At 55.0% G+C, this 12061-nt stretch overlaps 3 protein-coding genes across 3 annotated transcripts; 2 read left to right on the forward strand and 1 right to left on the reverse strand.

Annotated features, from left to right (window-relative positions):
- Positions 1–1371: 1371 nt before the first annotated feature.
- HRG_04239 (protein-arginine deiminase (PAD) domain-containing protein) lies at positions 1372–2523 on the reverse strand (the record flags this gene model as incomplete). Its single annotated transcript, XM_044862710.1, has 2 exons — positions 1372–1596; positions 2413–2523. 2 exons carry the CDS (start codon positions 2521–2523, stop codon positions 1372–1374), a joined length of 336 nt encoding a protein of 111 aa, XP_044721324.1.
- Positions 2524–4128: 1605 nt separating this feature from the next.
- Positions 4129–6171, forward strand: HRG_04240 (acyl-CoA dehydrogenase, middle domain-containing protein; the record flags this gene model as incomplete). Its single annotated transcript, XM_044862711.1, has 3 exons — positions 4129–4225; positions 4303–4519; positions 4578–6171. 3 exons carry the CDS (start codon positions 4129–4131, stop codon positions 6169–6171), a joined length of 1908 nt encoding a protein of 635 aa, XP_044721325.1.
- Positions 6172–10460: 4289 nt separating this feature from the next.
- Positions 10461–11748, forward strand: HRG_04241 (nmrA-like family domain-containing protein; the record flags this gene model as incomplete). Its single annotated transcript, XM_044862712.1, has 3 exons — positions 10461–10505; positions 10785–11451; positions 11513–11748. 3 exons carry the CDS (start codon positions 10461–10463, stop codon positions 11746–11748), a joined length of 948 nt encoding a protein of 315 aa, XP_044721326.1.
- Positions 11749–12061: the final 313 nt, after the last annotated feature.

Below are 12061 nucleotides of genomic sequence, written 5' to 3' on the forward strand. Positions count from 1 at the left end.
AGGTAATTATTAATTATTAAGGATAATTAACGATCTATAAATAGTATTACCTTATTTACTAAATAATCTACGAAAGACTACTAGGTATATAAGGACGCTTAATTTTACTCCTTTAAACTAAATAGCTCGATAGCTTTTAATATATTATAATTATTACGATCTTTATTACGATCTTATCTTTAATTCTAATTACTTAATTACTTAGTTATAGTCTATAGTCTATAACCTCTAACTTATTACTAACGTAATATACTTATTATTACTTAGACCACGCCCTATTATATCTACTAATATAAACCCCTCGATAGGTTTATCCCTTAAGAATAATACCGGTCGTTATATTAGGGCCTTCTACTAGACCTTATAGCGATCGAATTATAGCTAGAACCTTTTCTTAAGGTTATAAAAGGAGTCCTTTATATCCTAGTATTGTTTATTATAGCCTATTTACCCTATAAGGAATATAGCCTTAGTTTTATCTTCTTATTAAAAAGGTCTCTCTTTAAGGTTAATAATAAATTACTCCTAGTCTAGCTATTAGGGCTATTTAAGCTCCTTTATACCGTCTAAGTTAGTATATTCCTAAATCTTATAAGTCTAGGCCTACGATTTAATCCCTTTAATCTATAGGGTCTAATTAAGGCTTTCCTTTAGTCTTACGATATAATTATCCCCTCTTACTTCCTTTAACGTTATCTAAGGAAAATTAAAGGTTCTAGCTTAATAAGTAATATCCTTCTTTAAGGGATATATAATTTATATAATTCGTATATTTCTAGTAGTGCCCCTTAGTATAGCTAGGTTCCTTGCCTTAATACTATAATTTAAGCGTTATAACGGCATTAATAGCTCGTAAATAGCTTTAAAGGTAATATCGGCGGGCAAACGATAATCTAGCTATATAGACCGGGCTTATAACTCTTAAGCAGGGGCTTAAGAGCATAGTAGAAGAAGTAGGGGCATAGAAAGGTAAATTTTATAATGCATATCTTAGTCTATCTATTAGGATAAGGGAGGGGCTTATATAGGTATAGTAACTATATATAGCTAGCTAAAGGAGGGCATTAGGATATTCCTATACCTAAGTTAAGCCTATATAATGTCCTTAGGCTAGGGGAGTTATATTAGTTAGGCAGGCTTCCTTATGCATAACTATTAGGTCTACTAGGCATAACTATGGCCTCTTATGCCCACTCTCCTCAACAGTAACTGTTTAGGGCTGAAAGCCTTGATCTCGCCATAGCCATCTTGCTGCGCTCTCTGCAGTATGGCGTGTCCTTTACGGGGATCCTGGACTGCCATTATCCAGCCGCGGTCGTTTGCGGCGGGAAGAAACTGTATAAATTCGTCCACATGTCCGACGTAGAGCCGTCACACGTCCACCTCAAAGGGCTCCCATTCCTCCTGGGCCTGCAAAAAGGCCCCGATGGCCGGCGTCTCCTCAAGCTTTAACCCCATGATGATGCGTCCCGCGGGATAAGACTTGCCGTCGTGGGTATAGGACGGAAGCGTCTCCAGACTGCCCAATGAGTCTGCGTTGTCTCCCCATTGACCGGTCAGGTATTGAACAGCTCCGACATTGTCAAATCGAAGCTTCTGAGATCTCAGACGACCGGCCTAGCGTTGAGCTTGGGAAGACCTAATTATGATGCGCAGGGCAAAGGGACAGTCGGGGCCAGGGATACTTATATAGCCAGGTTCGAATAAGTCTTGTATGAAGTAGTCGTTGCAGGCGTCTAGCTGATAGATGGGCGTCTCTATCCTAGCACCGCGAGTGATATTTCCAAGGTCTTAGTTAAACTTAACTTGTAGCGTGTTCGTGAAAATGTCGTGATGCTTTGTCTCTAAATCATATGACTTTAGTTGCGAAGCTGACGTGAACACTTGCTCGGCGAGTTGGCCATGATGGTGTGTCACAACAGGGGCAACCCGAAGCGCGACCGAGTCCTTGGCCTCTCTATCCCCATCCTTGACCGTAGGGAATACCATGACTTTGCCATCTCATCCCTCCGGATGGCGAACGTTACGGGCATCAATGCCGAGCTCAATATCGGCTTAGAGATTAGTCGAAGTAAAGGTATAGTTGGGGGCTGGGCAAACCCAGTCTTGCCAGACCTTCTAAAATATAAGGATTTTAGAGGCGGCTACTTCGTCTAAGATAGCAATAGAGCCGGTAGCGATATTGCTTAGTTTAGGGTAAGGGATAGTTGAAAGCGGTGGGAGGTATTTATGGTTGCGCAGCACGTCGTCCGAAGCGTCGTGGCATTTATCGAGATCTACATTATCCGTTGCGGACTCGATCTTAGATGAGTATCGGCCATTAGTATCGACGATGCTAGCAAGAAAGAGCGCGCCGGAGTATTTTGTCTATGTCTCCTTGCCTGCCTTATCTGTATCGCCGGTTATGTCGACCCTGCCATCACGATTGGTATCTACGAGAATGGTGACTCTCAAGTCGTCAGTGGCGCCCGAGGATTCGCCTACTGTAGTCGTCTCGGCCGACCGATTCGCGATGGTGCTCATGGGAGTGGAAGTGATGCATTGGCAGGCCAAGTTCACTACATCTGGTCGGTAATTGCAATGCTGGTCTAATACGTCGCTCTCCTCTGGTGTCACAAGCTGGGAATAGTCCTTCCCATTACGTAGTATATCTTGACAGAAAGTATGAGCGCGACCCTCGAGGAGTTGACGGATGCGGAGATAACATTGATCTGTTCGGCAGGTGTTCTTGATAATTCTGGAGGGTGAGGCAGCGGCGGCGCTGAATATACTGGGGGTTATGACGCCCTGAATAAAAAAGCTCTTCGTTTTTGCTGTTATTCGTGCTGCTGACTGCTGGTACCATGTAGAACGGGACAAAGAGAGTGGTTGAGGCTCTCGAGGGAAAACTCTTAGGGAAAGTGTTGGGAGCCTATAAGGAATGTAAATATATAGGGGGGCTAGGCAAACTATTTATGCATAATAGATATCAAATACATCCACTGCGTCGAAGAGGTCATCCGCCTCATAGTGGGCTTGGAATTGGAGATATTATCCAGCATGAACATCACTTTCCACCAGGCACGGCCTTGCATAGGGTTGTTGGATCATTCCCTTTTTCGTGCCAGCCTTACGTGGATGACCGACCAGGCAATTAATTTGGAATACTCAGCCTTTAGGGAGGTAGGTACCTTATGCGCACACTGCTTCGTACCCGTGCCACGCCTCACTTTGACTCGAACAACCAAAAGCGGGGTGTGGGCGTTCTCAGTTAACATGGCCTTGGCTGAAGATTGACTTCTAGTATAGCTTGCCTGGAACTAGTTGATAAGGGGAGGGATCGGAATATTCGAGCATGGGTGGCTGCTTATGCATTGTATCGGTGACCAGCCTATATACGGGCATGTCCCTTTTAACAGCAGCATGGCAGCCGCCCCTGAGCGCATCAACCAGCGACCAAGAGCCAGAAACCAAGCACAGCCGCCGCTGAGAGCTTCGCCAAAGCGGAGCCAGCAACCAACCAGGGCCATCGACCGAGAGCCACCAGCCGGTTGCCTGAAGTGAGCATGTCGACCAGAGGACAGCGACCGAGAATAGCCATCGCGCCAGCGACCAAGCGCCGCCGGCCACGGCGTTTGCGAGCCGACGCCGTGTCTCTGTGGGTCAAGGGCCCTTGGTCAGCAATTCACTGACGACCGAGGTTCATACCTCGGATGAAGTCTCAGCTTCCCACCTGCATCCATCCTGCAGAAAAGCGCGCTCCGACTCCCTCCCCAACGGCCCCCTCTCATGATCCCAGGCGTTTGAAAACAGACTGCCGTCACAGGCCGCCCAGGCCGCAGAGTCCCGCCTCTCGTATAGCCCGTGATACCGCATGATGCGTCGACCGTCGCACCCAGAGACCCTGTGCGACCTCTCCCTCCCCGCCATGCCGGAATCGTTTCCGTCCTTTGCTGGCGTGCCACTCGATCTGCAGTAGCATCAAGCATACCTACCTCGGCTGCAACCATAATCGCTCCCGAGGATACTGCCGCCAGTGCGGAACCCTTCCCGCGATCCCGTAGACTGTATGGCTATCGAGTCCGCTACAAAGCCTCGTGATCCCCGGGCAAGGCGACACCAGCAGGTAAGCGATGCTCTCGATTCATCATGCAGTCCTCTAGTGCTGATAAGGGCTTCTTCCAGAAGCCGCCTGTCCTCGTCAACCAGTTCCACGACGATGTTCCCTATCGCCGATGCTTCCGGCGTGAGTCTCCCGCGCGGACACGGACGTCACTTACACCCTCCTGCCACTCAGGGCCGGGCCATCACTAACAAACACAGTCTTCCTGCCCGCCGACATAAGGGCTGAGACAGAGGCGGAAGTTGCTGCCCTCGGCCACGAGATCCTCGCCGACCACGTCTTCGCATGGATCACCGACGCCGAACGCAACAAGCCCTACGTCAAAGGCAGCGGCCGTGACGTCTTTGGAAGACGTGCCGGGGAGCTCATTACCACCGAAGGATGGCGGGAACTCCAAAATTTTGGCATTGCCAAGGGGCAAGTCAAGCAGTCCATCACCGATGCACAATCAAAGCTGACCATGATGCTGCTACAGGATGGTGGCTTGTGGCTATGACACTCCGTACGGGGCCTTTTCGCGACCTCTTCAGTTCCTTCGCACCCATCTCTGGGTGCCTTGCTGCGCCAACGTAGGATGCCCCTCGGCCATGCAGGATGGAGCGGCCAGCCTCCTCAGGAAGCACCTCACGACGCCTAGCCATGCCTCGCAGCAGACACAGGAGCAGCGCCAGGTGCTGGAAGATGCCTTTCGCCGACTCACATCTCGAGATCCGTGCTTCGCATGGACCAGTGGCCAGTGGATGACGGAGCGGGCCGGCGGGAGCGACGTGTCCCAGACGGAAACGAGGGCCGTCTACAAGCCCGGTGAGGGCGGCGGCCTTGCCTCGAAGCAGCAGAAGCTCCGCCTTGGTCCCTGGAGTATCAACGGGTTCAAGTGGTTTTCGAGCGCCACCGACTGCCGCATGGTTGTGCTGCTTGCCCAAACTTCCTCGGGCCTTTCCGCCTTCTTCGCCCCCTTGCACAAGCACGATCCGTCGGCCACTACCATGACCGGTTTGCCAAACCCCGACGGTGAATGCCTAAACGGCATGCAAATCTCTCGACTAAAGAACAAGTTTGGGACCCAGTCACTCCCCACGGCGGAGCTGGTCCTCGAGGATATGCGCGGCTGGCTTCTTGGCCAGGAAGGCAGGGGCATCCACGAGATCAGCTCCGTCTTGAACTTGACCAGGATCCACTCGGCCATAGGAGCCGTGGGAAGCATCGGCCGTGGCCTGGCCATCGCAAGGGCGTACGCAAAGGTGCGTCAGGTCGGAAGCGGCAAGGGAGCAAGGACGAGTCTCGTCGACAGCTCTCTGCACATGCGCACCCTGGCCAAGATGACGGCCGAGTACCACGGCCTGATGCTTCTCAGCTTCTTCGCCACTTATGTCCTCGGCCTCACCGAGCACCCCTTGGAAGACGCACCTCCCACCCCTGCCCTGGCAGCCCTGACGCCCCGGGCCGAGCAGGCGGAGCCGCTCCTGCGTGTCTTGACCCAGCTCACAAAGGCCTATGTCTGTAAGGCCTCGGTCCCCCTCATGTTCGCCTGCATGGAGTCGCTCGGCGGCGTCGGGTACCTCTGGAACGAGGAGCAAGAGTATCTCAACGTTTCCAGGATCTTCCGCGACCTGTGTGTCGGGCCCATCTGGGAAGGGACAACGGATGTTCTGTGCACGGATTTCGTCCGGGCCATCAAGCACCCCAAGGCCGGCGCCGACTCGCTGGCCGCGCTGGACGACGTCATCACCAAGGCGACTGCCTTTCAAGGCAAGCAGGCAAGGCCGGCTGGCTGGCACCCTGCCCAGCGCTGGGCCGCTTGGAAGGATCGCGTCGGCGGCACGTCGGCGGCCGACTTGATGAGCGAGGCGAGGGAACTCGTATGGGGAGTGTCTGATACCCTGGTGTCTGTACTTTTGTATGTCGACGCAGGCAGTGACGGGGACCCGGCGGCGGCGGACACTCTTCACCGCTTCCTCGAGGGCAGGAATTGGATGGAACGGCGGGCCAGAGGAAGCACGGAGGACGAGCTGAGAAGGGACCAGGCCATTGTCTACGGCATCGGTGATTGCTCTGGCCCGAAGCTTTGAGTGTTATCTGTTAGGGTTGTTGGATAAATATCCTCAAATCAACATAGGCACACTTCCTCCTGCGCTTGGAAGGAAGAAATGTCGAAATGATTGTGACGACTTGCAAGATGTGCTCAGTTCGGCAACACGGATGGCGCGACAACAGTGGAACTAACTCGAGCGGATGCAAAACGGACTTTCCGCCTCACAAGCTGGTGTTTCTTGTTTCGACCGACGTCCCATCATGCCTCCGTCTCCCTTCTCTAGCTCGTAGGGAGGCCTCGAAGGTGATTGCGCTCCAGTACCCATCCGCGATGGGTGCCATCTTGTGCGAGAGCGAGATATCAGTTGGGATGCCGGGCGTCGATGGATCTCTGTACTCGAGAGGGCAATGACGCCAAACCTCGAAGCAGGAGTCGCCTCCGAAAGCGTGAGAGGCATCTAAAGCTCTCGTCTTGGACCTCTGTCCTCTGACGATCTCGTCCTCTCGTTTACGTCGTCCTGCTGATTTACCTTCTCCTTGACGTCCTCCCGCCCAATCACCTCGCCGTGACATCTTCCTACTGGCCATCCCATCCTTGTCGTCCCCTCTTGGATAGCATCCCCTTTCGCTTATTGTTCCTCTCCCTCACCGCAAGCAGGCTTCCCACTCCATCACCGCCGTTGCTTCCTCTCATTCCCCTCCGGCCTCGGATTGTACTCCTTGGCTCATGCTTTCTGCTTTTCTTTGACCCACTCTCTCTGGCTGTATTCTCCCCTGGCTCTCGGCTGCCTTTATTTGTCGTGAATTCGAGATTCCAAGCGTCGCCGCTCTTCCTGACATCATCAAATATGGAGAATGCGCGGCGCTTGCGGTTTGCCAATTAATCATCGCCTTGTCTCTTGCCACCATCGCCGAACTACGCGGGGGGCACTGGGCGTGTTGGGCATCCAGATCATGGCCACATTTGGCTTCAAATCAAGCAGTGCCGGGGGGCAAGCGGCGACAAGAAATAGTCACCCTCTGGCCGGCTTCTTCTCCATCCGCTAAGCCGCGCACGAGGCTTCTCATCTGTCTAAATGCCAAGCTCTCATACCCGAACATTCAATGGTGACCCGTGCCCTTGGAGACATGTCCCTTGCAGCCGTTGTCCAACTTTGCAGGAAGTCTTCGGCATCCTGTGCTTGACGACGATAGTGCTCTCCAAGTCAGGCTCGGGTCGTGGCGGCGCTCTCGACGTCATGGTCGGGATGGATCCTGTCTTGGACAATTAAGCACACCGCGTGCCAAGGCACCCAATTCTCAAACACATTCAGGCAACAACACTTGTCAAGTCTAGCATTGCTCCATGCCTGGGGGGCATTATTCGGACCTTTGGACGACCCCGTCATCGGTTGCGGAAGGTTGCGGACCATGAAGACTGCATTCCGGAGCTTTTGATGCTGCGTCTGCGCATTCGACTTTGAAACGGCCAGACGGGCAACATCGTCTAGCCACAAGCACTCGCGGTTTGATCGTTTGAGTATTTCCATTTTACTGAGGCAATGGCTTATGCACTTGCGTTGGATGGACATGGATCGATCACTCCTTGACCATCGCCTGGCAACAAAAAGAGCCTTTTTAGAGAGACACACGGCTGTCACCGGCTTCAGGAACACTCAATGCTTGCTGACATCCATGCCAAAGGCAACCACTACAAGGTCTGTAGGTTTGTTAGGGTGGGAAAACAAACCGCCCGGGTAATACTTGCCATCAACGAAACAGTCTACGAAGTGATATGTGAAGCATGGATCCTTCGGGTCGGAGCAGGTACCTGCCGCAACAAGACAATTGTGCACTGGGCACTGGAGAAGCAGCCAGATGAAGCCGGACCGAGGAGGGAAGCGACCGTTAATGCTCCAAGAAAGGTGGCGGCGATCCAATTGCATGGACGGATCCAAATTTCCGGCGGGAATACATTTAAGTTGTCGCCTTCCCGTCGGACTAGTTGGGATCTCAATTATCGTGGTCAGGCGGGCTTTTCTTGAGACGTCCGACCAGTCAAGAGCTGAGCGGGTATGAGATGCCTCACCTTAGGGAAACAAGGTGGTGCTATACAACCAGCCAACATGACAGCATCGCGTTTCTAATGAGTGATGGGCTTGGAGTGATGCAAGCAAGTGAGGTGAAGCTGAAAAGACGTGGTATTGGATAGAGGTGATGAAGAAAGCAAAGGAAGACCAGATGGAGGAGAGAGAAGGACCTCAACGACTGTAGATCAAGACTGTTGCTGCCCGTCTGACAAAAAGACATGATGGGAGTGGCTGAGGAAGGGGAAGCAGCAGCAGAGAAGACCGAGACTGGCAGGTGGCAGCTGGGCTAATGTACCCGAGCAAGTTCATTGAACCGCGCGCGGCGGGACCCGTTTGCCTGGAGCTCGACAATGGCTGTCGACGATAGACCGAGGGAGGATTACCTTGAGGCGTTTGCAACATGCTATCTGGACAGCAACAAGAAGAAACAAGCGAGACCCGGGCTGGAGGGAACGGCCGGCAGAGGCACCTCAATAGGTGGTGCCGTTGGCCCCTTTCTACCAACCTCGAATGTCAGCTGAACGCATCATGGCTTGCAACGTCTCAGAAGCCGTTCGGCACTCCTTTCCCCTCTTAAGTGGAGAGTTGCGTCAGCATCTTTGTCCCATCAGCACATAGTCAGGTCAGCCCTACGAGGCGAATCTCTCTCTCTCTTGGTCAGGGTTCATTTGGCCCCCAAGCCGAGAGCCCTCTTTACCTGGGGGAAAGCCGCCACCCACTGCCCATGAACCCCAGAGAAGGCCCCCTCTGATTCGCATATGCCTTGCGTTAGCCTTCCATTCAGGGGTCCTTGCCCCAGGAGGGGAAGCACTGCATCCCGTGCATCTGCATTTTGCACCATCGCCAACGACACACGCACACCGAAAGCAGGCCGCTTGGGCGCACCCCCCCTCCACCCTCTTCTCAGGGGCAGCCTTTTCCCCCTTGGCCCTTTCTTCATCCATTGCACAAGGGAAGAAGAAAAGGGGAAAACATGCATACCAGAAACACCCGATGACAGGACCCGCACCGTGACCCATGTCCGAATCTGACACCGCCCGCTAGTAAAAAGTCGTCGGCCACAAGACCAGTACCGGTTCCGGATCTGGGGAAGCTTAACGAGATCGGCCGAGGACCAGGCAGCGAGTGATAAACAACGAAATATGCCTCGGCCGCAACGATTGAGGCTGTCGCCTGCACAGCGTCGATCGGTGCTTGCGAGCGAGCAGCACACCCCGGTCCATCCTCAGCCTCACCTCTCCCCCCTTGTTGTCGGCGGCGGCACGCTTCTATCCGACTTGAATTTGTGGCTAACGGACAGGGCGGGAACGTCATTGGTCAGGACGGAAAACAATCAAGTTCAAATCAGGCATCCATTCGGCCGTCTCTTTCGTTTTCTCCCCCTCTCACAGTCTCATCTTCCCGTGTACATACACACCTCGTCAGTACGTGACTGCCAACTGCCTTGCAAGGCTGGAAGAGACAGGACAGGCATGCCCCCGTCGATTGCTGCATGCAGGCGAGGCGATTCGAGCGCTGGTTGGCCTGGCGCATGGAGCCCAGTCCAGCTCATTCGGACCGTGCCGCTCGTGTTGTGGGCGGAAGGGTCGCTCGCCCGGCCGGCATCAAGGGCGCTCTCCCCGTCGGGGCTCGAGTCCGTTGGGGGTGCATCGTAGACTCGGCCGGATTGTGAGACGGCTGTTGGGTAAATTCGACACATGCGAAGTGCGCGTGCTTACGGACTGACTAGCCTCACGAAGCAGCTCCCGTCATTCGTTGGTCTGAGGAGGGTTCCTCGACAGCAAAGGGGAGTATCTCGACACTCGTCGTACCCAGAGACCCTCGGGGTCGACATGGATGTCTCAGTCCAGACCTCGACGTCAAAGCCGAGTGGCCCCACTCGAGCAAGCATGTCTCGACGGGTGAAGCCAGGCCGTCATATGCAGAGTGCAGACAAGCGAGAAGCCACTGTCTCTCGGGACGCGGTTCCGCACAGAGATGTCCCCCCCCCCTCCCAGATAGCCCGGCCCGACCTCCCAAGCGTGGCTTTGCTTGGTAGCCTGGCCCTCTTTCCCGGTCTGGTCGCGAGGCAAAGGCCGCTGCCTTATCGGCCTGAGGCGCCTTTCCGTGTGGCGTCTGTGCCATGCCATGGGGGGTGGGCGTGTCTCCATAGTGGACGCCTTTGGACTTTGGGCCCTTTCGCGCATTTGTCGGTAATTGCTTAGCTGTAGGTTTGACCTGCGAATGTAACGTCAGTGAACCCCCTCCCACGGCTCGTCATGGCTCTAGATACACTCCGTATATATATCGCCCATATATACGTTGTATGTACTTTGTCCACCAGGACCAAGGCTTGCGAAATCGTCGCACCGCTCGACGACGAAAAACAGGCCACCAAGGGCGGTGGTGAACGACGGGAGACCGACGACCGAAGACAAAAAGAGGAAAAAGACGACGAAGAGCAAGGTCAAGAACAGGACAGAGGGGAAGAGGGAGACGACATCCGACTAGGTGGCCCGCCGTGGCCAGCGGTCCTCCAAGTCCTCATGATGAGAATCGTCGTCGCGGGCGGAGGGGGCTTCGGGTACTTGCTGGCGATGCAGCTATCGCAGGCGGCCCACGCCGTCGTGGTGCTGTCTCGACAGGCCCGGCCCGAGTTCGCGCAGCTCGACGTGCAGCTGCACGTCGTCGACTACGACGACCTGGAGCGGCTGGCGTTTGCGCTGCAGGGCGTCGACGTGGTCATCTCAACCATCTCGGGCCAGGAGCAGCTCAACCTGATCCAGGCGGCGGTGGGGCGGGTGCGCGTCTTCGTGCCGTCCGAGTTCGAGGGCAGCCTGAGCCGGCGGCCGACGCACGGCCACGACGGCAGCGACCCGTCCGGGCTGGACCGCGGGTCGGCGGCGGCGCTCGAGCTGCTACAGCAGTGGGCGCGGCAGTCGCGCATCCGCTACACCGTCTTCTCGTGCGGCCTCTTCATGGAGCGCTTCCACCCCTGGGGGCTCGGCTACCTCAACATCGGGCGCGGGTCCGGCATCGCGAGCGCGGGCGACTACCTCGTCGACATCAACCGGGCGACGGCCGAGTACGCCGAGCGGGACGCCCGAGGCCGCTCCGTGCGCGTGTGTCTGTCGTCCGTGTACGACGTGGCGCGCTTCATCGTCGCCGCCATCGACCTCGGCACCGAGAAGTGGCCCGTCGAGTTCACCATGCGCGGCGACCGCATGACTCTCTCGGAGCTCGTCGACACTTGCAGCCGCGTCCGCAACGGTTCGTCCCCTTCTCGTCTACTGGGCCCGCGGGAGCGCTAACGGAGAGATCTCAACGTCAGTCGTCTTCTACCGCCAGACGCGCTCCTACGCCGAGCTGCAGGCGTACCTGAGTTACTGCGCGCATAGCGGCGACGTGCAACGCGTCGCCTACTATCAGCGGCTGCTGGCCACGGCCAACGGACGCTACGACTTTAGCCGCGCCACCCTCAACGAGGCCATTGAGCGGAGCGACCTCGTCGACGTCCAGCCCTTGAAGCTGAGCCAGTGGCTCATGAATATGTTGCAGTCGGTGTAATGTTCCTGGGGGTCGGGCTGGGTTGCGAAGAAGCAAGCTCAAGGACAAGCGAAGGGGAAGAGGGAGGGGGGAAAATGTCTTCGAGGCTGGCCTTGCAGAGAGGGAAGAGAAGGAGGGGGTGGGTGGGATGGGCAGCTGGAGTTTAAGGGCGCGCTTCTTGCTTCTCTATACCCATTTTTTCGGTTTCTGTTTTTTTCCCTCTTCACCTTTCTCTCGCCTCTCCTCTCCTCTTGCATTTGCCGCTTCTGCTTCCTCTCCGCTCCCTCCTGTTGATTCTGAACGACTCGCATCCCAGAGGCCGCCGTTTCGACAC

The sequence above is a fragment of the Hirsutella rhossiliensis genome (assembly GCF_020360975.1).
Source record: "Hirsutella rhossiliensis strain HR02 chromosome Unknown scaffold00004, whole genome shotgun sequence".
Classification (NCBI taxonomy): domain Eukaryota; kingdom Fungi; phylum Ascomycota; class Sordariomycetes; order Hypocreales; family Ophiocordycipitaceae; genus Hirsutella; species Hirsutella rhossiliensis.